We start from the raw sequence: 27,627 nt of genomic DNA on the forward strand, positions 1-27,627 counted from the left end.
TTTTTCTCATGTCTACACATGCTAATTTTTATTGTAATCCTGAACTGAACTGCTGCTAAATCCTCAACCATGCATCTGTTACATTCAGAGCCAATAATTCCAATGATCTGCTGGTTGACCTCCCTGTCTTCTGCCCTTCGGAAACTTACTTTTGTCCAAACCTTTCCTGCCCGTTTCCTAGCTCATGCTAAAACATCTTCACCCATCACACCTGTACTCACTCCTATGCTGGCTCCCGATCCATCAATGTCTCAGTTCTAATTTATTCTACCCTGGTGTTCAATTCCCATCAGGCATTACTCCTATGTATCTAAGAAAGTCCTATATCCTTCCTCCAATTGTACTGAGTATGACCCCTTGTAAAACCTGATTTTTTTTCTTTCACTCTCATTTTTCGAGACCATGTCTTCAGCCATCAAAACATTGGAATTCCCTCCCTGAACGTCTCTTTCTCTCTCTCCTTTTATAAAACCTCTTTGGTTGCCTTTTTTAATGTCTTCTCCATTGTCTCATTGTCAAATTTTGTCTGATAATGCTCCTATGAAGTGCTGTGGTTTGTTTCACAATGTTCAAAGTAATATATAAAAATTATAACAGTTACTACTGTTTTAAAGACCACAAAGGATCTATTAATATCAAACAAACATGCCATTTTGTCCATGGTCAGGTTAGATCCCCTGTTGCCACTAGAAAAGTAACATTCTTAATTTTTCAACTGGAAGTAACTGTGTCTGGCCTGGCTTATTTACAACTATTTGGAACCTCCCTTTTTATAGTTGCCTCCAGGATCCTACCTTAGGAAATGAGTAAATGTAGCCTTGATGCCAAAAGAGAGTATGGCTTCTGTCCTTGACAAGGGGCACATTTTCGTATCGTTTGCTGACCGGTATGTGGTTCTTCTGGACCTGACGCTTTAGTTCAGTGTAAACGATTTATGTTTGCTATATGTGGACAACACTGGCAAGGCCTTGTTTATTATCCTGAGGAGGAGCTGCAGATGGTGCACCATCTTCAAGCCTTCTCAATTGACTAAGCATCAACGAATTCCAACTTCACCTCCCCACTCTTCTTGCCCATTGAGGTATTGACTAATTTTCTACACTCGGATATACCTCCTTTGAAAATAGTTTGAAACAGCATGAGCTCAACAGAACATCTGGGTGTCAGGTCATTCCAGAACTCGGAATGATGCTGACTGTGATCCAGGTGAAAACAAGTGGTTGAACATCTTGTGCAGTTTCTCCACTGTTGTTGGAGTGGTGGAACATCCAGGACTGATGTGAAATTAGCTGCAGCACCAAACTGTCTCATGTACTCGTTGTGGAGAGAGAGATTGGGTTTGATATTGTCAGTACTTCCACAGAGTGTGATCTGTCTTTCCTAAATTTCTCCTGATGGCACACCTCTTACAGGGATACAGTTTCACCCTCATTAACTTCAAGTGTTAACAAGTCAAAGAAGCTGAGTGGACATCATATCAGCTGTCAGCTCATATCCGCAGGCTCACAGATTGTTCCCAGATCACACGGCCTTTAGGTAGCCTCCCCTCTGTGACTGTGCTCGAGTGGTGACAGGACATCTAACCCAGGCTTGGTCTTTCTTTAGAATCTTAGAAAGTAGAGACACCTTGGCAATTAGCCTGTGCCAGTTTGTTGAAAAGGTAATTGGTGCCCCCATCATTCCCACAGTCAAGTAAACCACAGAATGTTACTGTATGGTGCCCCCGATAAATAAAGGCTAGTGGCAGAAGGGAGCAAGGAGTGAGATCTCTTTTTTTTAGCTCTGGTACTTCTTTTGAGTCCTCACTGGAGATCAGTTGAGTGCAAGGCCGGTTCATACTTACACTGACCATGCAGTTAGATTTACTTCAGCCCTGATTCTGTTTGTTTTTATTTGTTTTCGGGTTGGCTACTTCATTCCTCCCCTAAGCTGCCCCTTGTTGCTCTCATGTGTTGAGGCCAAAGGCAATGAGTGCACCGTCGAGAGCAGGAGTTGGGAGTCAAGATGACAAAGGTCACTAGGTTTCCCACAAAATTGCAGTTCACTGTCTGAGATTTAAGCAGAACAATTTAAGACTGAGATGAGGAAGAATTTCTTCTCAGGGTTGTAAAATGTTTGAACTTCTCGCCACAGAGAGCTATGGGGCCAAATCCTTGTGTATGTATTTAAGGCTGAGACAGAGAGATTTTTGATCAGTCAGGAATCAGGGGTTATGGGAAAAAGGCAGGAAAGTGGATGTGAGGAACGTCAGATCAGGAGTGATCTTATTGAATGTTAGAGCAGGCTTGAGGGGCCGAATGATGTGCTCCTGTTCCTATTTTTATGGTCTTAACTGAAACAATGAAATGGGTGGCTGTCGGACTAAGGTCTTCCACCTGAGATTGTGACGCACAGGAGGCCATTTGGTTTCTTTGGACTGGTCCAGCTGGAGCGTGCACAGGTGGGGGGGCATGACACAAGTTCAGGTTTATTAATTGAATTTAAATTCATGACATTATCACTTGTTCTTTCCCTCCCTCTTCCCCCTCTATCACTCTGTCCCTTAATCAGTGGGTGAACTGAGGGTTGGATGGTTATGTTGGAGTGAGAAGCTCCACAAGTCAGGGGAGATGGATTAAATCTTGCAACAAGCTCAGACCGTGGACATGAGTTGACAGCTGATGCCCACTAAGGTTCACTAACTTGTCAGTCCTTGGTGTCTGAGTTGACGCTTACGCTGTGGGCCTGGGACGCCTCTGAATCTGAATCCACATGCTGTCAGCAGAACAGAACGGCTGTTAGAATAAAAATCAAACATGTTGTGACTGAAATTATGCAGTGAAAAGGCAAGATGCTTGCTGGGACTGAAAATTTACCTCACCACAAAATGCAGAGGTGACTCTGGTTTGATGTGGGTGATGTGTTTTGCTTGTATCTTATTAGTTATGAATGACACAGTGTACAGCTGCATCCATGGTGAAACAACTTGCTGCTGCAATTCTCGGCAGTGAATGCAAGTGGGATCTGCCTGAGCAGGAATAGACAGCTTTAGTGTGGCACTCACTACTGTAGGGAAGAATGTATATGTGTGCGTCAGTGCACGTGTGTATGTACAACTGAGGGCGTATCCTTTAAATAAAGTGAATTTTCATCAGTTTCAGGATACAAGACAAGCAAATCTCTTACTTATAAGAATGCATGCACACATAAAGGGCTGAGGAGAAGTGTGCATACATTGTTCATACACATTGTGCATACACATGTGCATCCATTAATACACAAGTACAAGCACACAGATTTTTGTATGTCTGTAGTTCTTTGGTTGCCTATGCACGAGATCACACAAGCTCCACACCTGTATACGTGTCTCTACTAGACATGGTAGCACTTATGAAAAGGCATTGCGAAATGGATAGTTTTTAAACTGGCTCCAGTTTTGTGTCAACAGGAGATTTCTGAGTGTTAGTCATTTCTGGTCTGAGGACCAGGCAAGCTGAGGTGGGGAAATGGTTAGGATTAAAGTATTTGCACCAGAGCCAATGGTGGCTCTGAAAGCTGAGAAATAAAAGTGTATTGTGGATGAAAGGCTTAGTTGAATCGCTTTCAATCTATTGTTAGTCGAAGGGAGTCTAAGAGGGGGGTGGGGTGGAAGTTGGGTGGGGGGGGGGGGGGGGAGGTGTGGTGAGTGCAAATAAGAGAGCTGCAATGCAGGCTGCTTTGAGAATCACTTGCTGGAGTGAAAGGGAGATGGCTGTAAAGCCTGAAAAGAGCCTGGCTGATTCCTGTTTTCACAATAGAGCAGAGCAGGGTAAAGCTTGGCTGATTAAATGAGGATTTCTTTCTGGATGGGATGGAATGAGGGGCAGGGATGTTCTTTCAGTGACACATGACTACTCTTCCTCAAGGTTTCGCTTTTCAATGAGAAAGAGTTGATTGCAAAATTGGATTTCACCTTGCTTTTGTTTTTTTTTAAACCACCTTGTTCCAACAGCATTTATGTTAATTTAGAAAAGCGTTCAGCACCTTGACCTGGTTTATGGTCATTTGCACAAAGTTCTAGGATGCTGCAACAAAGTGTCAAGGGTATGGTGCTGGGAAAGCATAGCCAGGCAGGCAGCATCCGAGGAGCTAGGGAATCGATATTTTGGGCATCAGGAATGAGCTGCAGCACAGTGTCAAAGCAAGCAGGGCCGAGTGTTCTAAATAGCTTTTTTAAAATTCTGGGCGTTGTGGGTTCAGAAAGCTACACACCTACCAGTCTGCCTAGTGTGTCTTCCCCACATACATCATAACCTGTAATAAGGCCTTGGGTCTGTCCAGGAAACAGCTTTGATTCGAGCTCTTGACCCACTCTTCTCTGCTGTAAGATGGCACGGTGGCACAGTGGTTAGCACTGCTGCCTCACAGCGCCAGAGACCTGGGTTCAATTCCCGACTCAGGCGACTGACTGTGTGGAGTTTGCACGTTCTCCCCGTGTCTGCGTGGGTTTCCTCCGGGTGCTCCGGTTTCCCCCCACACTCCAAAGATGTGCAGGTCAGGTGAATTGGCCATGCTAAATTGCCCGTAGTGTTAGGTAAGGGGTAGATGTAGATGTAGATGTAGGGGTATGGGTGGGTTACGCTTCGGCGGGGCGGTGTGGACATGTTGGGCCGAAGGGCCTGTTTCCACACTGTAAGTAATCTAATCTAAAAAAAACCTAGACATTATAATGGAGGCTAGCACTCCTGTGCAGCACTGTGTCGTGCACAATTGTCAGAGGCATGAACTCAGGATGAATCATTAAATCGTACTGGGGATTCAAGCACAGAAAGATCCCAGAATGCGGCTTAAAGGAATGGTGGTGTTTATTCTGGAGTCTTGCTGTGTGGGCATTGACTGCTGGTTTGTTTATGTAATGACAGTGATGAAAGTTCAAAGTAATTCACTGTATGTGAAGTAGTTTGAGATGTTTCTGGGAGATGTGAAAAGGTGACAGTGAAATGCATGATTTTCTTTGTTCTTCCTTAACAACAGCTTGAGTTTATATAGCACCTTTGACATAATAAAATATCCCAAGGCGTTTCACAGGAATGTTCTAAAACAATATGCCTACAAACCACATGAGAGGAGTTTGGGTCAAGACAGCCAAAAGCTTATCAAAAAAAGAACAAGGAGAAAAGTGAGACTGAGATCATAGAGAGTCCTACAGCACGGAGACAGGCCCTTTGGCCCAAACTGGTCCATGCTGACCAAAATGTCCATCCACGCTAACCCCATTTCCTTGCACTTGGCCCATGTCCTTCTAAACCTTTCCTATCCATGTATTTGTCCAAGTGCCTTTTAAACTTTGTTAATGTACCCACCTCAACCACTACTGCTGCAGCTCAGTCCATATGCGTACCCACCCTTTGTGTTTTTTTTTAAAAAAGTTGCCTATCAGGTTCCCATTTATTATTTCCCCTCTAACCTTAAACTGATGCCTTCTACTCCTTGATTCTCCAACCATGGGAAAAAAGAGTGCATTCACACTATCCATTCCCCTCATGATCTTATACACGCCTCCTCCTCCTCTCTACCCCCCCCAACAGTCCCCTAGTCCCCTACAGAAAAAAGTGTCCTAGCTTGTCCAACCTCTCTCTATAACTCAGTCCCTTGAATCCCGGCAACATCCTTGTAAATTTCTTCTGCATTCTTCTCAGTTTAATAACATCCTTCCTATAGCGAGGTGACCAAAAGTGAACACAATACTCCAAGTGCAGCCTCACCAATGTCCTGTGGACTACAACATAACTTCCCAACTTTTATTATCAGTGCCCTGGTTGATGAAGGCCAGTGTGCTAAAAGCCTTCTTCACTGCCCTGTCTACCTGGGACTCCACTTTCAGAGAACCCGTGCACCTGAACTCCAAGGTCCCTCTGTTACACTACACTCCTTAAGGCCCTCCCTTTCACCATGAAACTCCTAACTTGATTTGACTTTCCAAAATGCAACACCTCACCCTTATCTATATTAAACTCCATTTGCCGTTTCTCAGTTCCCTTCCCCAGATGATCAAGATCCTTCTTCAATTTCTGATAACCTTCCTCACTGTCCATGATATCACCTATTTTAGTGTCACCTGCAGACTTACTAATCATACCTTGTACATTCTCATCCAAATCATTGATATGGATAACAAACAGCAATGGTGCCAGGACTGACCCCTGAGGCACTCCACTAGTCACAGGCCTCCAGTCTGACAGCATCCTTCCACTATTATCCTCTGCTTCCTACCATCAAGCCAGTTGTTTATCCAATTTGCCAACTCTCCTTGGATTCCTTGGAACCTTCCAGAGCAGCCTACCATGTGGAACCTTATCAAAGGCCTTACTGACTATTACCTTTATCAACCTTCCTGGTGACTTCATCAAGAAATTTTACAAATTTGAGGCGTGATCTCCCCAACACAAAGCCATGCTGACTACTCCTAATCAAACCATGTCTTTCCAAAGTTATGCCCATGTTATGCCTCAGAATCTTCTCAAGTAACTTACCTACCACAGATGTTAGGCTTATTGGTCTTTAGTTCCTAAGTTTTCTTTGCAGCCTTTTTGGAATAAGGGCACAACATTCGCTACTCTCCAGTCTTCTGGGACCTAACCTAACCCGTTGATAACAACGATGCAAATATATCAGTCAGGGCCCCCACAATTTCTTCTCTAGCCTCTTGCAGGGTTCTTGGATATATCTGGTCAGGACCAGAAGATTTATCCACCTTTATACATTCCAGTATGTCCAACACCTCCTTTACGATGATATGTGTAGGGAGAGAATTCCAGAGTTAGAGGCCTAGGAAATGGAATGCACAACCATTAGTGGTGGAGTTGTGGTGCTCTGCAAAGCTTGTCACTAAACTATCAAATCTGAAGTTAACCCCACACCCCACTCCATTTCCCCTGCAGAAGATTTGCCAACTTCACACTATTGCACTAATGACACCTGCTGTGTTACAGTCTGTTTGGAGTGGGCGAGAACTGGAAACAAAAAAAAATGCAGCTTCATCTTTTTGTCAAAAAGCCTTTTGTTTAACAGCACAGGATGAACAGCAAGAAATGAGCGACTTACACAAACAGGCCATTACTGTCTGATTTTGTTTCTACACTGGGGGTGTGGGGATTAAGGGAAGGCAAAACAAGCCCTAATTAACAAGTGGAGGCATTGTAAACAGGGGAGTAAATGAGATGTAAAGGCAGTCTGTCAGATCAGAGTTTACTTTCCTGTTTAAAATAAGGTGCAGTGTAGATTTCTCCTCTCAGTAATCAGAGAAAGATGAGGGCTGATTTTTTTTTTCTCTCCTCTCTGGCTTATATCTTATTTATGGATTTCGTTTTGACGCAGGGGGCAGGCTCGGCTGTGCAAACTTCAAACATTACCTTATCTTACAAACCAAGCTTTTGATGTTGGCAAGATCAGAGACTTGCTTCAGAACTGCTGCCAACTAAAGACTGCAGGCGCATATGCGCATGAGTTTGAGCCTTTTAGAACTGGAGGAGCTGCATCATGCTCAGGTCATGCACATTTGGGCCTTTAAACAGTTAATGAGGCCTTTTTTCAATTGGTTTATTGGTTATTGCAATATTTAATCAATAAGCTGCAAGAGACTGCTCAGTATTCCTTGGAAAGTCTTATTTCAAATACAGCTGCAGGATAGTTTGAAAGCCTCCCAGAGGATTGTTTGAAGGCTGGATAAAATAGTAGGCCCGAAAAGCCTGAGATGATTGCTGCAACCCAATTGACCAATCAGTGGTCTATGCTTATTTGTTACAGGGGAGGAAAATCGAGTGTGTCTTTTTTAAGATTATAATTTCAGTAAATTTCCTGCAGGTTGCCACTGGTGATATCTCCTTGTGTGCCCATGCTCTAGTTTGAGCAGTAAGGCAGTGATGCACTGTGCTGCTGACCCTGCAACACTTCGTTTCAACATTTTTGTTTGAACTTGTGGATAAATCCAATCTGCCAGAAGTGTTCTGATGGCAAACAGTTGTGTAGCATTTGTGTGTGTGACGTGTTCGGCCATAAATCGAGAGCATTTCACAAACAGGCTTTGCTGAATCAAAGTTGAATTCAAACGATATTAAGATGGTGGTTGCCGTCTGGCAGGTAGTTGGCACAGGGTTCTTGGCATAAGGCAGCTGTTTTCACTTGTTGGACTTGAATGCTATTTCAAGTGGGTAACATTAATTTTAATTTGCAGAGTTCTGTGCTTTATGGAGGTGGTCAGGGTGAACTTAAGTTCAGTTTGCTTCCCACTGGGAATATTCTACTGATGCTAGACATAACCATGTGAGCAAGACAGGAGTGCCTGTTGTTTGAATGGGATTGTCTCATTGCAGACACTGTGGAGGGATGGGAATGTATCATGGAGTCATACAGCAAGGAAACAGACACTTTGGCCCAACTTGTCCATGCCAACTAGGTTTTATAAACTGAACTAGTCCCATTTGCTTGCATTTGGCCCATAGCCCGCTAGCCGTTTCCTATCCATGTACCTGTTCAAATGTCTTCTAAATATTGTAATTGTACTAATCTCTACCACTTGGTTTGGTAGCTTGTTCCACTATGTGCACCACTCTCTGCCTGAAAATGTTGTCCAAAGGTGCCTTTTATATATTACCCCTCTCACCTTAAACCTATGCCCTGGAGTTTTGGACTCCCCTACCCTGGGAAAAAATCCTTGGCTTTTTGCTCTATCCATGCCCCTCATTACCTTATAAACCTCGAGAAGGTCACCCCTCAACCTCCTACACGCCAGAGGAAACCAGCCCCAGTGCATCCAGCCACTTGTTGTAACTCTATTAGCTCAGTAGGCTGGATAGCTGGTTTGCTATGCAAAGTGATGCCAACAGTGTGGGTTCAAATCCTGCACTGGCTGAGGTTACCATGAAAGTCCTGCCTTCTCAACCTCTCCCTCACCTGAGGCTTGGTAACCCTGCAGTTAAACCATCACCATCTGTCTCTCTGAGAGATCAGTGCTATGGTCTGGTAGGACTTTGATGATTTTACCTTTAGACAGAGGATCAATTACAGTAGCTGATCCACATTGTTACCTCTGGTGTGTACCAAAAATCTAACCTAGGATCTTCTTATCTCCTCCACATACTGCTGTTCAATGACATAATCCAAAAACAAGGCATTGGGTCCCATGTGTTGACTGATAACACCAAGCTATATCTGACCACTATCTCTCTGACTCAGGCTGCTTATTAAATGTCAAGTATTGAATGAGCAGTTTTAAATTTTCCAATAAGTTATTGGAAAGGCAGAAGCCATTGCTTTGGTCCTATTACATCACCACCTACTCCATCCCTGACCATTGTCTGAAGCTGAACCAACTGGTCACAACATGAGAACCATATGTGACCTTGAGATGAGCATTCTGCCACCCATCTGTGCTAACACTGAGACTGCTTAGTTTCACCTCCATAACATCATCTACCATCACCTCTGCCTGAGCTCATTTTCACTAACCCTAACTCTCGTGCCTTTGTTATCTCCAATTTAATTGTTTCACACACTTCTGACTGGCCTCCCAGACTCTATCCTCCATCAACTAAAGATAATTTAAGGTGCTGCTGCCTGTGTCCTAGCTGACACCAAGTTTCCTGCTACCCCCATCTTCCCTGCCACTGACTCAATTTGGGTTCCTGGACTGGCAATGTCTCAACTTCAAAATTTTTATCCGATTTACAAATCAGTCCTTGACTCTTCGTCTCTGTCACCCCTTCCAACCCTACAATATACCACAAGCCTTTCCAAAACACTTTTCATCCAATGAAGTACTTTTTAAAGTGCATGTTGCAATGAGGAAATGTGGGAGTTAATTTATACAGAGCAAGCTGAAGACCACATATGTTTTTGTGATGCTCTATAAGGGAATAAATAGTCAAAATACCTGAAAGAACCTCCTTGGTATTTTTCAATGTAGTGCCATGGGCTCTGTTATATCCCCCTGAAAGGACAGATACTTTCCTTTCAGTTCAAAAGGTAGTACCTCAAACTGATTGGCACTTGCTCAGTTCTGCAACCTGGAGTGGGACTAGTGCTGCTAACTAACTGCTTCAGGGAACATTATCCAGGGAACCACACTTACCCCAGTGTTTGCTGTTGTGGTCTTCCAGCTCAGTGGCATTGACTGGAATCTCTTGGGGTTGAAAAGTGTGGCGCTGGAAAAGAACAGCAGCTCAAGCCCTTCATCAGGGCTTCTGCCCAAAACCTCGATTCCCCTGCTCCTCGGATGCTCCTTTTCCAGCGCCACACTTTTCAATTCTGACTCTCCAGCATCTGCTATCCTCACTTCCTCCTAGGAATCTCTTGGGTACAGCTAGTGAATGTCCTCTTGGCAGGTGGATGTTGGAACTAAGAGTTAACTGGACAGCAGGTTGAAGGGCTCATAGCCTGCACGCCAGACCCTGCTCTGCAAACACGACTTGCCAGCAGTGGTAGAGCATGGATGTTGCCTTTATAACATTGGGTCACATATGAAACTAATTTCAATCCTGTTGGATTCCTCTCATGTTCTGTTTCATGGTTTGATTTGCAGAGATGGGATCCCTCCATATCGGCATAAGAAGCAACAACAGAGGGAAATGCAACGCAGTGTCAAGGCAAACGGTCAGGTCTCACTACCTCATTTTCCTGTAAGTGTTCAGTCCCTCACCGACTTCAGTTTTCACTATATCGCTCACTGTTTAATATTGTCTGTTTGATTGATTTACGTTCCCCCAAAGGGCTTGAGATGTTTTGTTGCATTAAAGTTGATATATTCACAAATGTCCTTTAGAGGAGGAAACTACCATCCTTACCTGGTCTGCCCTATTTGTGTCTCCTTTCCACAGCGATGTGGTTGACTCATAACTGCCTTCTGGGCAATTAGGGATGGGCAGTAAATGCTGTCGAGCCAGTGACACCCTTATCCTGTGAATGAAAAAAGAAATATATAAATATAAATTGTTGTAAATCAGTGTTTCCCAACTCTTTTCTAATCATGATATCCTGGGGCTTGAACATTGCTTTGACCCCAGACAAAGAGCCAGAGCGGGTTGATTTGCAGAGTGGAGATGAGACATGGGGTCAATAAAATTTTTCTTTTTCATTTTGATTTCTGGGGCCGACTTGTTAGTTTGTAAGGGCTACTTTTTATTCTCAGTGACTTACTTGATAGGTCTTGCTTCATGCAGTAACAAAGCCTTTTGTACTGGCATATGTGATATTTGGACTCTTTCAGAAGTTGAATTAGAATTTTTTACAATTCATTTGTAAGATGTGGGCATTGCTAGCTTGGCCAGCGTTTATTGTCCATCCCTAGTGAGCTGCCTTCCTGTACTGCTGCAATCCACTTGCTGTGGGTTGACCCACAATGCCATTAGGGAGGGAATTCCAGGATATTGACCTAGTGACACTAAAGGAACAGCGATATATTTCCAAGTCAGGTTGGTCAGTGACTTGGAGGGAAACTTGAAAGTTGTGTTGCTTCCATATATCTGTTTGCCCTTGTCCTTCCAGATGGAAGAGATCTTAGGTTTATGCTGTCTGAGGATCTTTGGTGAATATCTGCAGTGTATCTTGTACGTAGGACACACTGCTGCTACTGAATATTGGTGGTGATGGGAGTGGACGCTTGGGGATGTGGTGCCAATCAAGCGGGCTGCTTTGGCCTGGATGGTATGAATATTGTTGGGCCTGCACTCATGCAGGCAAGTATTCCAAAATATTCCTTGACTTATGCCTTGTAGATGGTGGACAGACTTTGGAGAGTCTTTACTGCAGTATTTATAGAGTCATAGAGGTGTACAGCATGGACCCTTCGGTCCAACCTGTCCATGCCGACCAGATGTCCCAACCCAATCTCGTCCCACCTGCCAACACCCAGCCCATATCCCTCCAAACCCTTCGTATTCATATACCCATCCAAATGCCTTTTAAATGTTGCAATTGTACCAGCCTCCACCGCTTCCTCTGGCAGCTCATTCCATACACGTACCACCCTCTGTGTGAAAAAGTTGTCCCTTAGGTCTCTTTTATATCTTTCCCCTCTCACTCTAAACCTATGCCCTCTAGTTACGGATTCCCTCACCCCACAGGACTTTGTCCTATCCATGCCCCTCATGATTTTATAAACCTCTATAATGTCACCCCCTCAGCCTCTTACGCTCTAGGGGAAACAGCCCTAGCCTATTCAACCTCTCCCAATATCTCCAATCCTCCAACCCTGGCAACATCCTTGTAAATCTTTTCTGAACCCTATCAAGTTTCACAACATCTTTCCAATAGGAAGGAGACCAGAATTGCACACAATATGCCAACAGTGCCCTGACCAATATCCTGCATAGCCACAACATGACCTCCCAACTCCTGTACTCAATACTCTGACCAATAAAAGGAAATTTCTGTATTGCTCTGACCTGCCCTTGTAGCCATTATTGATGTGTAGCCATTCGAGTTTCTAGTTAATGGTAACCCACAGGATGTTGATACTAGGGGATCCAGTGATGTTAATACCATTGAATGCCACAGGACAGTGGTTAGATTGTCTCTGTCTCTGGTCATTGCCTTGCATTTGTGTGGCACAAATGCTACTTGTCACTTGTTACCCTAAGCCTAGATGTTGTCCAGATCTTGTTGCATTTGAACATGGACTGCTTCCGTATCTGAGGAGTGATGAATGGTGCTGAGCATTGTGCAATCAACAGCGAACATCCCTATTTCTGACCTTATGTTGGAGGGAAGGTGTTGAGTCAGAGATACTATCCTGAGGAACTCCTGCAGAGATGACTGACCTCCAGAAACCGTGGCCATCTTCCTCTCTGACGGGTATGACTCTAATCAGCGGAGAATTTGCCCTGCTGACCCATTGATTCCAGTGTTGCTAGGGCTCCTTGATGCCACACGTGGTCAAATGCTTTGGTGTCAAGGACTGTCACTCTCACCTCACCTCTGGAATTAAGCTCTTTTAACTGTGTTTGAACCAAGGCTGTAATGAGGTCAGGAACCCAAACTGGGCGTCAGTGAGCAGGTTATTGCTGAGCAGGTGCTGCTTAATAGCATTGTTGATGACACCTTCCACCACTTTACTGATGATCGAAAGTAGATTGATTGGTTGGTTTGGATTTGTCCTGCTTTTTATGTACAGGACATATCTGGACAATTTTCCAAACATTGTTGTGTAGATGCCAGTGTTGTTTACTGGAGGAGCTTGACTAGGGGAAGCAGCAAATTCAGTACTATTGCCGGAATGTTGTCAGGGCCTGTAGCCTTTGCAGAATCCAGTGCTTCCATTCGTTTCTTAATATCACGTGGAGTGAATCAAATTGGCTGAAGACTGGTATTGGTAATGCTGGGGACCACTGGAAAAGGCCAAGATGGATCATTCATTTGGCACTTCTAGCTGAAGATTCATGCAAATGCTTCAGTCTTATCTTTTGCACTGATGTGCTGAGCTCCTCCATCATTGAGAATGAGGATATTTGTGGAGCCACATCCTCCAGTAAGTTGTTTAACTGTCTACCACCATTCACAACTGGATGTGGAAGGACTGGAGAGCTTAGATCTGATTCCTGGTTGTGGGATTGCTTAGCTCTGTCTATCACTTGCTGTTTATGCCTTTTTGCAAGCAGTCCTGTTTGGTAGCCTCACCAGATACCAATGCCTCATTTTCAGGTATACCTGGTGCTGCATGTGGCTTGTCCTCCTGCACTCTCCACTGAACCAGGGTTGATCCCATGGCTTGATGGTAATGGTTGAGTAGGGATATGCCAGGCCATGAGATTACAGATTGTGCTGGATTACAATTCTGCTGCTGATGGCCCATAGCACTTCATGGATGCCCAGTCTTGAGTTGCTAGATCTGGTCGAAGTCTGTCCCATTTAGCACAATGATAGTACCACACAACACAATGGAGTGTATTCTCAATGTGAATGCAGGACATTGTGTCCACAATGACAGGTCACTCATAATGATACTGCCACAGATGCATCTGCAGCTGGCAGATTGGTGAGGATGAGGTCAAATATGTTTTTCCCTCTTGTTGGTTCCTTCATCTCCTGTCACAGATTCAGTCTTGAAGAGGGGTTACACCTGAAACATTGACTTCTCCATCTCCTGAGGCTGCCTGGCCTGTGTTCTTCCAGCCTCTTGCTTGTCTTCCACAGACTCAGTCTGGCAGCTATGTCCTTTAGGGCCTGACAAGCTTGATCAGTTGTACTGCTGCCTGAGCAATCTTGATGGGGAACATTGAAATCCCCCAGCCAGAGTACATTTTGTGCCCTTGCCATCCTCAGTGTTTCCCCCAAGTGTTGTTCAACATGGAGGAGTACTGATTCATCAGCTGAGGGAGGATGATACGTGGTAATCAGCAGGAGGTTTCTTTGCCCAGGTTTAATCTGAAGCCATGAGACTTCATAGGGTCTGGAGTCAATGTTGAGGATTCCCAGGGTGACTCCCTCACGATTGTATCCCACTGTGCTGCCATCTCTACCAGGTCTGTCCTGCCAGTGGGACAGGCTTTATCCAGGGATGGTGACGGTGGTGTCTGGGACATAGTCATACTCACGGACTCATACCTTACAGACAATGTCAGGCTGTTGCTTGGTTAGTCTGTGGGACAACTCTCCCAATTTTGGCACTAGCCCCCAGATGCTAATGAGGAGGAATTTTCAGGGTCCAAAAGGCTTTTTCTGCCCATGTCTTTTCCGGTGCATAGGCCGATGCCAGTGGTCCGTCTAGATTCATTTCTTTCAGACTTCATAGCGGTTGGTACAACTGAATGGCTTCCTGAGCCATTTCAGAGGGCAGTTGGGAGTCAACTAGATTGCTGTGGTGTCAGGAGTCACTTGTAGATCAGACAAGTTAAGGCAGGCAGATTTCCTTCCTTCAAGGAAGTTAGTGAGCCACATGATCTTTCTGACAATCGACAATGGTTTCATGGTCATCAGTAGATACTTAATTCTAGATTTTTTTAAATTGAATTCAATTTCCACCATCTGCCTTGGCAGGATTCGCACCTCGGTCCCCAGAACATCAACTGAGTTTCTGGATTAATAGTCTAGCAATAATATCACTAGATCATCATCTCCCCCCAATATTCTCAATCATAATCAACTACCAACTGAACATAAAGCCACATACAGGAAAGCTTTAATTTCCCAGGCAACACAGTATTTAAATTAATACAAGATGCAGACATAGGTATATACAAGTTGTTTTTTCAAAATAACTGACACACTTCTACACACGGAAAACCCTTAAACACACCTCCCATAGACTGGTGAGGTCACAGCTAATACATGCATCCAAAAACTGGAAAATTTTATCAAGGCAGTGACTATCATACTTTCTGCAACACTGATCTCAATCTCTGCTTTAAATTTGTCAATTGATGATGTTTGTTAGAGGTGGATTCCTTACAGTGTTCCCAAATATAGCAGCTCTAAACTAGACATTCCACATTCAGTTGCAAGGAATTTTCACCTCAATGATTTGAAATTTTCTTGATCCCAGTTAGTTGAGTATTTCTGTGTTGATGGATCAAAAACCCATGTGAAGGGAGTGAGGGAGGTGGAGTGGAGAAGGTTCATACCTCCAGATATTTTTTCCCCAAGTGAAATATCCTTAGCTTTCCACTTTCCCTTTGGTTTTGAAGGGCAGCAATCAGATTGTTAGGCCATGCCCACTGTTGGGAGAGGGTAAAAATCTTCAAGCAGTTAAAGGAGCCACAACCAGTCAGAACTTCATGTAACCCATTGCTGCCTCTGAACTCAACAACTTTAAATATTTGACTTACAATCCCACTAAGATCCACCACCTACAATTTGGGAACCTCTGTTGTTCACAATGGAGCGCGTGGGCTGTGTGTGTACGTATTAATGTCATTTCTGACCAATTCTACCAGAACAGTACTCTGAAACAAATTCATTGTTCAGAGACCAGGTGTATTGGCCATGCTAAATTGCCCGTAGTGTTAGGTGCATTAGTCAGGGGTAAATATAGGTTAGGGGAATGGGTCTGGATGGGTTACTCTTTGGAGGGTCATTGTGGACTTGTTGGGCTGAAGGGCCTCTTTTCATACTGTAGGGAATCCAACCTAATTTAATCTCGTTCAAACTAAATAACCTTGATTTCAGATCCTACTGAGTCGGGCATCCCTTGGACCCACTCTAGGAGATATCTACAGCTGTGCCCTTGTGTGTTTGTGGATTACTCACTGCTTGAGGTTAGCACTGGATGGCAAACCAAACTAGAATTTAATCTGAAGTCCCAGCTTTGGAATCTGATTGGCAGCTGTTGGCATGATGCTGAATCATCACAATAGAAGTGTACCCCTTGCCATTCATTGTCACTGGTGTGTGAACTCATGGAGTCATACAGCACAGAAACAGACCCCTCAATGTAACAACTCCTTGCTGAACATAATCCCAAACTAAACTAGTCCCACTTGTCTGTGTTCCTGGCCCATATCCCTCCTTTCGTGTACTTATCCAAATGTCTTTGAAATGTTGATATTTACCCAAAACCACCAATTCCTCAGAAAGTTCATTCCACACTCGAACCACCCTCTGTGTAAAAAAAATTTGCCCCTCATGTCTTTTTTAAATCTCTCTCCTTAACAATGTGCCCCCTAGTGTTGAAATCCTGCATCCTAGGGAAATGACCAGTACCACTAACCTTATCTTTACTCCTCATTATTTTATAAACTGCTGCAGGGAGGCACAGTGGCTCAGTGGTTAGCACTGCAGCCTTACAGCACCAGGGACCTGGGTTCGATTCCAGCCTCGGATGACTGTCTGTGTGGAGTTTGCACATGTCTCCCCATGTCTACATGGGTTTCCTCCCACAGTCCAAAGATGTGCAGGTCAGGTGGATTTGCCATGCTAGATAGTGCCCATAGTGTTAGATACATTAGTCGGAGGGAATTGGGTCTAGTGGTTACTTGTTGGGCCAAATGGCCTGTATCCACACTGTAGGGAATCTGGTCTAATGTGTAAGCCTCCTATGGTCCAGTAGAAAGAAGTCCCAGCCCTCCATACATGTCAATGTTCAGGTAACTCTCTTCTGAACCCTCTCCATCTTTCCTAGGACACTGTACTGATTACGTTACACCTCTCAAATCCTCGCATGGTGTGTGTGGATGCAAGTATTTACCCAGGAAATGTACAATCAGGCGCTTCTGACACTGTTAGCCCACACCCCCGCCTCGGGAAAATGGTAGCACTTGAAAAATAGCTGCATGGAACTAAGTTCATACCCAATGGTCCTGAGGTCCAGGATGAGTCAGTACCACTGTATTTGGGGAGAACTGTCTCCTCTAATTATGTTTATGGGTTTTTTTTAAATGCTGTTTTTCTAGCAGCATGCAACATGCTGCTTTGCAGTTACTTTGGACAGTTCAGATCGTCCCTATACCTGGTACCAGACCAACTTGTTACATGTGCGTGTCTGTGCCTGTGTGGTGAACAGATCGCCAGTGTATGTCATCAAGCCTTGTTGTAATTTCCTTGCTGCAGTTGCTGTAGTGAGCTTTCATGTTTTCCTAACCAAGAGGAAAAAATAACTAGCACAAAATCTCTTTCAAAGGCCTTGCAAACTGTTGTCTCCAAAATGTGTTTTTTTTTTCCCCTTTTAAAAAAGATTGGAAACAACGCAAGTTCTACTGCCCGAGCTTGTAAATGAGATTATTTTGTCCTGGGGCTCCCCAATCGACATTCTCTGCCAGGCTGTGCTTTGATCAGGAGCTGAATAGAAGACAGCTAGTGTGTAAAGTGACAACTTCCAACAGAGCGACTCCTTTCTCTGCCCCTCACATCATTGCTGCTGCTGTGCGGTTGCCTTAGAGAAGGCTTTCTTGCTTCATTGGGTGGGTACGGTGTCCAGCTTAAAACGATGAGAGCTGGGGGTGGGGGTGCAGAGAGATGAACAGGAAGAAGCGATAGTTTATTCTTGCTCTCTCTCTCTATATTTCTCTTCCCCCCCCCCCCACTCTCCATGTATGTCTCTGTCTGTCTCTGCTCTCTCTCGTTCCCGTGCTCGCCCACGCTCTGGCTCTCTCATGTTTGTTGATGCTGATACAGGCCGTGCCCTGCCGTGCTTTACTATGCCTGTGATTCTCTGCTCCTGATTCACAGCCTCCTTTCTCCCCTGATAGCTGCAGCTTTAGGCAGCCGAGCCCAGCAGTGTAGCACACGTAGCCTGCAGCTGATTCTCTTCACGCTGTACAAAGAAGACAGAAGTGAAGAGTGAGGGAGTGAAAAAAAACACAGGAGCTGTTGAGCCAACAGATCCTCAAAGCTACCCAGCATGCAGCCAGGAAATAAATTACCACATTTTCTCTGATCTGCACCCGTTTGACTCCATCTTCCCTCCATCTTTTTTTTTTAATTTTCATTTTCTGTTTATAACCCACTTCAGTTAAAGATTCTTCCCTCCCGCCTTCATGTTTTTTGATGTTAGACAACACTGTCTTTGAAGAAGCTCGAGACTCTGTGAAGCTACTGATGAGCTGGTTGTACTACAGAGGGAATGAGCAGGACAACTGAGTGCTCTCGCCCTAGGCCAGTGCTGCTGGGAAGGATGTCGCTCCATGAGGCCACTGTAAGAAGCTCATAAAATCCCCGGCTCATGGCAATGAGCAGAGAAACTGGCTTTACCCGAACACACAAGCACATTAAAGGAAAAAGACAAAAGCATTGCTTCTTTTTTATTCCTCTCGCTGGCAATCTTACCCTCCTTTTTTTTGTTTCCTGATCTTTTGACACTCTCTTCTCACTCTTTCACTGACTCCCTCTCATCCTTCCTTTCACCTGCTGTCTCTCACTTTTTCAATCTCTCCTGTCCATTGTGCTCTGTCTATTCTACCTTTCTCCTAAAATGTGCAAGCTGAAGGATGGACATCTGAATGTCATCTATCTGCTTTACTCTTGCTTCATGTAGAGAACTCATCGCCTTCCGAAGGAGATGACGCCTGTCGACCCAGCAGCCTTCGCCACTCAGCTCATCTCTCGGCTGGAGAAGCTCAAGCGGGAGCGAGACACCATGGACAGCTTGGAGGAGAGACTGCAGCAGATCAAAGAGGTAGGATGGCAAACTTGCTGAGGAACAACTACCTCTGAGAGCTCGGGTGGGGCAGGAGCAGAGAAAGCTGTTTTAGTTTTAATCTCTAGTCCCCAAGACAGACTGAATGAGAACAGCATGACTGATGCATTTGGATTTTAAAATGCACCCAGCACGTAAATACTGCATAGACATTTTACTCCTCTCAGTGTAACTTGATTTTTCTGGTTGGTTTGATTAAAAGTGTTGCCCCTTTTTGAAGATGATGGTTGGAAAGTAGAGCAGTTTGGTTGTGGTGATGAAGTGCTCACATTATAATCAGGTCCTTCACAGGCTCACATCAGAGCACTTGTCCCTTTCTAGTGGCCGGGGTGGGGGGGGTGGGGGGGGAGGGAGTGGGGGAGTGGGGGAGTGGGGGGGGGGAGGTGGGATTCCCACCCAGGAAATTGGCTTTAAATTAGCAGCTTTAGGTGGGCTATTGATATTGATTCTTTGTAAATGTTAGCTGGAGGGCAGGATGATGCTGTGGGGAAGAGTTGCAGAGATAGGTGAAGCAAGCTTCTGGAGGTATCTGTCAATGAGGAGTCTGGGAAGCGAGTAATCCCCAGACAGAGAGAAATGAGAAACTGTCCTCATTATTGAAAGGATCAGCAATGAGGTAGCACAGTATTTAATGAAAGAAACAAAAATGGTGAGTGGTTAGGGTCAGGGAAATACTGCCAGAGGGTGTGGTGGAAGTAGGTTCAATCAGGTTTTCAAAAGGGAATTAAATAGTTATTTGAAAAGGAAGAATGTCCTCGGTTTCGAAGAAGGCAAAGTGTCTATTTGGAGGGCTGACACAAACATGATGGGCCGAATGTCCATCTTCTACACTGTAACAATTCAGTAAGTGAGTCAGAGGCTGGAGGATTGTCAGGTGCAGGGAATGTGATGTTGCAATTATTTTTGTACACTCAGTGAACACCCTGAGTGAGAACGAAATGTCCATTTCTGTTTGACAACAGGATGAAGGTGAAGATGGGGACCTTCCCACAATAACAGCACAGATAGAGATGGAATCTACAGCCCCCCAGCATCAGCTGCATCCACTGGCTCTTCTGCCGTCTGGAAGCTGTGACGATGACCCACAGACCATCTTGGATGATCACTTGTCACGAGTGCTGAAAACCCCAGGCTGCCAATCGCCAGGGGTGGGCCGATATTCTCCTCCTTCCCAGACCCCAGACTGTCTCCGAGGGACAAGGTTTCAAACTGGCGTGGGGACCCAGACAGCAGCTCCAGGTGTTTCCAATAAAGGATATGTCTCCAAACAGGGCTCGAAGTACGTCCACCATCATTACATTCACCATCACACTGTTCCCAAGACAAAGGAACAGATTGAAACTGAGGCTGCTCACAGAGTGCAGTGTCTCTGTCCAAACAGCACGGACCTTTGTTCCTACACCAAATTTCGAAGTGTTCACCCCAAGGTTGAAATGCCGGCACATCAAGTGGAACAGTTTGCCTTCGGGTAAGATCTCATCTAATTTTTTTTCTTTTTGAAGTGTTTTTTTTCAATCTGCCTTAAGGGCAAGCAGGCTCCCTCTCTTTGCCAGACCCTGCATGTACAGAGACCAGGTTAGTGAATCAGTAAGCTCCTTAACCAGAGTGTGCGTCACGCTCCAGCCTCTGTGCCAAGAAGTGAACCCATTGTCCAGGATGGAGTTTCACTGATGCATTTTTATTCCACCTGTCCCCTAACTTAGAGGACCTCAGGACAACTCTAGCTACGTCCAGTGTCAAATCCAGCAGAGACCAGCACAGAAAGGGTTGGAACCTGGGATCTGCTGGTTTGAGTCAGGAACACTCAGCAACACATTGACAAAACACCAAGGAGTGTAAGCATGCAAGATATTATGTTACTTATTTCTGTCAAACTGACCATGACGTAGTAGCGATTGTTCTCAGTGACTCCACAAATCTACATTTAATCCGTGGCCTGCACATATTTGTAACTGTGGCCAACCTTGACCTTGCTGTTCTGTCGGTTACTTGGAGATGATACTGCCATAGAGCTCCATCCTGGGGCCCGGTCGCTCTCGAAGCTCCATCCTGGGGCCGGGTCACTCTCGGAGCTCCATCCTGGGGCCGGGTCACTCTCGGAGCTCCATCCTGGGGCCTAGTCACTCTCGGAGCTCCATCGCTGGGGCCCGATTGTTCTCTGAGCTCGATCGCTCAGGCCCAGCCGCTCTCGGAGCTCCGTCGCTGGGGCTTGGTTGCGCTTCGATCTGCGTCGCTGGGCCTAGTCATTCCAAGTAGCTCTGCAGTGTTTCAGGGTGGGGGAGGGGGTGTGGTGTGGGGGGCAGTGAGGATGCTAATGTTGGTGCCCCAGTGAGTTGCTGACTCACAATGGAACCTGAACTTATTTGGGAAATGAGAAGCTCGTGATATGCCCATTGACATGGACATTGAGAGGTGTGAATATTATAGTTCAGGAACAGTTAATGTCCTCAGAGGCCTCACCATGGGCATTATTGGCATTAGTGCTGACTGTCCACAACAGAGGTCTTGATTCTTGACTCTCATGGTGCCTTATACACAAGGCAGCAGTACTCCAAATGTACCGAGCAGCTACTGCAAACCATAGGTATTTGGGAGTCTGTGACATGATCACAGTGAATGATGTTGAACAGGCTGAGAGAGCTGAAAGAGCCTCCTCCCTGTTCAGTTTTCCTAACTTCATCTGATCCAGGAAGAGCTGTAGACCCTGGGAGTGTGGTAACCAACAGCATGTGTCTCTTAGAACAATTTGGGGGTAGGGAAATGGAGAAACAAGATCCAGTGAACTGTGGGGTTAAACTTGTGGATTACACTGAGACACTGCTTTATACCTGAGGTGGCTGTTCTATGCACTGTTGGATGGGTGAGGACCTCTAGATCTATACCTACATGTATGTGGAGATATCTTCAGAAGTAGAGAGTGAAGTTGTTATGTGGGAGTCCAGGTGGTCCTCACACTTTTCAAAATAGCAGAAATGAAAAGCTTTCCATTGATGTACTTTCCCCTCTGTTTGACCATCAGCAGTAGGAACAGTTCCCTAGCCAGGAGGAGCACACAAGTGATGGACTGTGCTAGCCCAATTCCCAGTGAGGGAGCTCTGCCTCTTTGCAGCCCTCAGCTCCCCTGTGAAGAGACAGATCGGACACAGAATGTGTGGCAATGGATGTTGGAGAGTGAACGACAACCCAACAAACACAGGTCCCACAGGTAAAGGCTGAGTCGCTTCATGCAGATGAGCACACGCAGGTATCTGTGTTTGTGTTATGAGGTGGTGTCTGTCAGTGGAACACTATTGGTGGGGGGTGCGGTGCATTAATGGAATGAAGTTGAGGAGGGGGCTTGCATGTGTTGGTGGAATGGTGTCAGGCTGTGTGGGATGTTCCTCCTATCACCTGGGAGAGAGATTTCTTACCCTCAGATATTCAGATTGCTTCTTTGTAGGACTGAATGAATATCCTCGGTTTTGCAATTTGAAGTCGATCATAAAAAGAGGGCTTGTTGGTGATCGCAAATTCAGGTTCCACTTTGCCAAAGTGGAAAAGCACCAGTTTTGCTAAAAACAAAACTGGAGGAGGGCAATGAACAGAAGGTGTCGAGTTTGATTTACAGGCTCCTGCAGAGCAACTTTCCCCAGCTGAAGATCTTAGACTTGCTCCTTGTCTAAGGAGCAAAACAATCCCACATGTGACACCCTTAGGCTCCAGCATCTGGTGATGTGTAATCGGAGCTTAGAAATAGTCAGATCAGGAAGGAACACAAACGGCTCCCAAGACCACTCGACCTGCGACAGTTCGAATTGGCCTGAGCTTGTGTATCTGAATGAGGGGGTGGGCCACATTGCTGACAACTGATCACAGCTGGGTTGTAACAAATTATTCTCTCCCATAGCGTCCAATGTATGAAGAGAGGAAGTGTCACAGAATGCCCAAGAGGAAATACAACTGAGCGCACCAACCGGCAGCATGTTGGCAGTACCCACCAGAGGGGCATTGCTCAGCCATCCCACCCTTTCATTCAGGACCCTGCAATGCCCCCCCTTCCACCGCCAAACACACTCGCTCAGCTGGAAGAGGCACGTCGCAGGCTAGAAGAGGAGAAGAAAGTTTCCAAAACTCAGAAGCAAAGGTACAGAATTCACTTCTGCCTCTTGTTCCTATGTTACTAAATGTTTTACCTCTGACCTTTACTAATGTTGTGCGCATCTCCCATTTCTCTCTCTCTCTGTTTGTCTGTCTGTCTCTCTCTCTCTCTCTCTCTCTCTCTCTTGCATTCTCACACATGCACTTTTCCATTTACCAGCTGTCACTCACTCTTTCTCTCACTGACAGCCAAAACTTTGTCTGTCTATGTCTCTCTCTTCTCTCTCTCTCTCCTTCTCCCACCCAACCACCCCATCTCTATCTATCTCTCCCTTACACAGACTGTCACCTGTTTTTCTCTCTCTCTCTCACCACTAACATTGTCTTTTGTTGTTTTTCAGAAACTCAACATCAAGTTTACAGCGAGACAGACCTCATGGAACCCAACCCCAAGGAGTCAGCCAGTCTCAGTCCAACACTGGTCTCCTCACTCCTGTGGAAGAGTAAGTAACTCATTCTCTGTTCCCCAGTTTGGGGAGATCTGCATTCTGAGAGTTCATGGGAATTTTTTTTGTCCTTCCCACCCCCCCCTCGATGTTTTGCTGCCCTTTCTGTTCCAGTCAAGAGTGACGTGTTGAGGTCCAGCTCTGTTCATTAATACGCATTGAGTCCTTGGAGAGCTGTTTAACTCCTGAGAGCATTGCAGCTGAGTCTCAGCTGATATTCTGTTACCAGTAGAAGGCACTGGAGAAAGGAGACCAGGCTGCTGCTAAGCTTCCAAACTGGGGCCACTGCAGTGCAATAAGCTAATACAAAACAAGAGTCACTGGTGGAGTTAGCAGTGGATGAATGTTTTATACAATGGCATGACATTATTCACTGACAGTTGTAACACAGAAACAGACCCTTAGGTCCAAACTGTCCATGCCAACCTGATATCTGAAATTAATCTCGTCCCATTTGTCAATACCTGACCCATATCCCTCTAAACCCTTCCTGTTCATCCTATTTGTGGGCAGCACGGTGGCACAGTGGTTAGCACTGCTGCGTCACAGCACCAGAGACCTGGGTTCAATTCCCGCCTCAGGCAACTCTCTGTGTGGAGTTTGCACATTCTCCCCGTGTCTGCGTGGGTTTCCTCCGGGTGCTCCGGTTTCCTCCTACAATCCAAAAATGTGCAGGTTAGGTGAATTGGCCATGCTAAATTGCCCATAGTGTTAGGTGTAGGGGAATGGGTCTGGGTGGGTTGCGCTTCGGAGGGTCGATGTGGACTTGTTGGGCCGAAGGGCCTGTTTCCACACTGTAAGTAATCTATTCACTGAGGCCCTGCTTGATCCTAGTTCTTGAACTGTCTGCCAGCATTCTGATTTCCCATTCTGTCTTTTGTTTTAGTCCTTATACCTTGTTATTCAGCTCACTGTATATGTTCACATCCCCCCACCCCCCCCCACCCCATTCCATGAGAAATTTGTGAGCAAAGTTAAAGCACTTGGGATAAGGGATAATATATTGGCATGGATTGAGAATTAGTTGGCAGATCAGTCACAGACAGCATGAAAAAATTGCCTTTTTCAGAGTTACGAGTAGTGACTCATAGAGTACCACAAAAGATCAGTGCTTGAAACCCAGGTGCTGTATTCGCAATATATATAAATGACCGGGATCAGGAACAAAATACACATTTCCACGCATGCTGATGACACAAAACCGGGTGGGATAGAGAGTTGTGAGGAGCATGCAAAGAGGCTTCATGGTGATTTAAGCAAGGTGAGTGGGGAAATACATGGCAGATACCATGCTAAATATGGAGTTATACCCTTCTGTGTGGGAGAAAAAATAGTATTAATGAAATGGGGATATATTAGGTTTTGTGTATGATTCTCACTCAATCCTCACTAAGGTGAGGGAAATGGCAAAGGACATTTAACATATTTCTCGCAACTACTTAAAAATTAAAAATATGATAGTTGAGAGGAAGGGATTCTTAACCGGCGTTGGACTGTTGTTGTCCTCTTTTTGCAGTTAAGAACATCTTGGCTCCATGCCCAATTTTTTTAAAAAAAGGATCAAAGGGGGGAACAAGATGAGTGTCCACAGCAATTAAACTGTAAATGTCAAAAATAAGTAATTGCAATATGAAACAATATGTTTTGATAGAAAAAAAGTTGTGTTTTGCCGCAAGTCATTATTAATTTCCCTGTTCAGGGAGGATAGTAAAATATAAGAAGTGAGGTTAGAATTGAATGTTTTTAATTTATTCATCCATGGGATATGGGTGCACTGGCTGGGTAACACTTATTGCCCATCCTTAACTGCCCTTAAGGTGATAGTTAGTGATTGTCTTGAACCACTGTGGTCTGTGTGGTGTAGGTGTCAGGAAAGAGTGTTACAGGAGTTTTACCAAGTGAGAGTGAAGGAACAGAGGTATATTTCCATGTCAGGATCAGCATTCCTTCTAATATTTTTCCGGTTGTGCAGGCTTCTGAGGTCTGTGAGTGGCAGTGATTTCTGGAACCACAAGTCAATGCTGCAATCAGAGAGCCGATGCTAATCACTGTGTACAGAACCTTGGAGCAGTCATTCAGTTTAAAAGGGTTATTGGTTAGGGATGGTGAGTGGCTTGGAGGGGAACCTGCAGGTGGAACTTACATTCCCAAGTATCTGCTGCTCTTGCTCTTCTGGATGGTAAAGTTTGTGTGTTTGGAAGGGGTTGTTTCAGGAGTCTTGATGATAGTGCACACTGCTGCTGTTGTGCCTCTATGGCAGAGGGAGTGAGTGTTTGAGGTGGTATACAGGGGGCAAAGCTGCTTTCTCTTAGTCAGGATGAATGGAAAGGGAAAATGAACCAGAGATAGCAAGACCCAAATAATAACCATCCACCCCTTAGACTTTTTTTATCTCTCTCTTTCACATACATACAGCCCATCACTCTCTCTCCTTCTGTCTGTGGCAGAGAGTGAGCTCAGCCATCAGAGTGTGTAGTTTTTTTTATTCTAAACTGGATAACCTTAACTTCGCCACCTGTCTTTGCCACCAACTTTCAGAAATCTTGTGAATGTAATGAGATGGAAGCTGAAATATTGTGATCTAATTGTGTGAATTTGACTCTTCTCAAAAACAAAATCACTGTTCCATAGGAGAGCTAAATCAGACAGTGATCCCTGAGTTAATTGTGGTTCCACCAAAACATTAGCATCATTTTCTGAAGTTCACAAACCGCTTGTCATGCTCTCCCTCACTTTATTAACATGGAATCCAGGAGTTTCTGCAGCTCGGCTCCTCAACCTTTTATTCAAACTGATTTTTTACTCAGGTTCAGTAGCTGTTCCCAGAATCTAGGAAACACCATCTCAATGTTTTCATCATTTAGTACCTGTCTCCAATTCTGAATGGCATGAACTACACCTCTTGTCAGCTGGTGTGTGAAAATGCTGCAAGTTAATGTTGCTGCTGTGTAATCTCCTCTGCCTGCTCATGTTCTCCACTTTAACCAGGTTTAATGAACAGACCTTTGCCTGAACTGATCCCTGGGAGATGCACATGGCATGGTGCTGGATAGGAGCACAGGCTCCAATCGCACATTATTGGTTGTGCGGTGTGACAGGAAATCAACACATGGTATTTGCACTCTTCAAATCTTACTCCTTCTCAAAGGGATCAAGACCCCCATCAAATTGGGAAGCAGATGCTCCCTTCTAAAAGTTCAGTCAAGGCGGAGGGCAATAGTGGAGGGTTCAGCTCCCCACACAATAGGCACGCCTGTAAATATCAGACCCATGAAGCAGTGAGCCTACCAGGATTCCCTTCACCCTAATCTGAAGGTGACTCCCACCCCATTGGCAGACCTGGCTAGAATCAGTAAATTGGGCACAGTTCCACACAGACAGGGAGTAAGACTCCCCTCCCTATGAGTGAGACTCTGTTCTCTGTTGGCAAACTACGTCCTTCTTGGTTTCTAATGCCATTGACTTGATTTATTCTTGTCTCCTCTGTCTCCACAGGCACAAAGCGGCAAAGAAACAAGGGACACCTGTGAACCTGGCTCCGTGCAGTGAGTTGGTGGTCACTTACTATTTCTGCGGAGAGGACATTCCATACCGGAGGATGATGAAAGGTCACAGCTTGACCCTGGCTCACTTTAAGGAGCAGCTCAGTAAGAAAGGAAATTACAGGTATGACCATGTTGATTGTTTGGGGACTTTGGATCTAGGTTAACCAAGGAGTAACTGAGGAAAGAGAGGTGCAGGAGATTTTGTTGTGTCATCGATTGCATGGAGTTCTTTTCATCTCTTCCTGATGGACTTTTGGAGTCGTCTATAGCTGTGAGGAAAGTTAATCTTTGGATAGAGTTATGTTGGCTTGTCCTTTTTAGTCAGTTGCTGGTGTGCAATTAAATGAGCTCTTGGTACACCGTTGTTTTGGATTTAAATTTCTCACCCTTGTTTGCAAATGTCTCCTTGGCTTCTCCC

General features: G+C 45.1%; 1 protein-coding gene across 4 annotated transcripts in view; it reads left to right on the forward strand.

Annotated features, from left to right (window-relative positions):
• Positions 1-27,627, forward strand: part of axin2 (axin 2 (conductin, axil)) — a 49,284-nt gene that overhangs the window by 16,772 nt on the left and 4,885 nt on the right. For 3 of the 4 annotated variants that reach the window (XM_072558890.1, XM_072558893.1, XM_072558891.1), the window contains exons 4-10: positions 10,538-10,634; positions 18,920-19,060; positions 20,044-20,549; positions 22,101-22,286; positions 22,968-23,204; positions 23,560-23,661; positions 27,160-27,330. In XM_072558890.1, coding sequence (XP_072414991.1) covers positions 10,538-10,634; positions 18,920-19,060; positions 20,044-20,549; positions 22,101-22,286; positions 22,968-23,204; positions 23,560-23,661; positions 27,160-27,330 — 1,440 coding nt within the window. The remainder of the gene's footprint in view (positions 1-10,537; positions 10,635-18,919; positions 19,061-20,043; positions 20,550-22,100; positions 22,287-22,967; positions 23,205-23,559; positions 23,662-27,159; positions 27,331-27,627) is intronic. The other variant, XM_072558889.1, reaches the window with a different exon arrangement.

The sequence above is a fragment of the Chiloscyllium punctatum genome, chromosome 39, assembly GCF_047496795.1.
Source record: "Chiloscyllium punctatum isolate Juve2018m chromosome 39, sChiPun1.3, whole genome shotgun sequence".
Classification (NCBI taxonomy): Eukaryota; Metazoa; Chordata; class Chondrichthyes; order Orectolobiformes; family Hemiscylliidae; genus Chiloscyllium; species Chiloscyllium punctatum.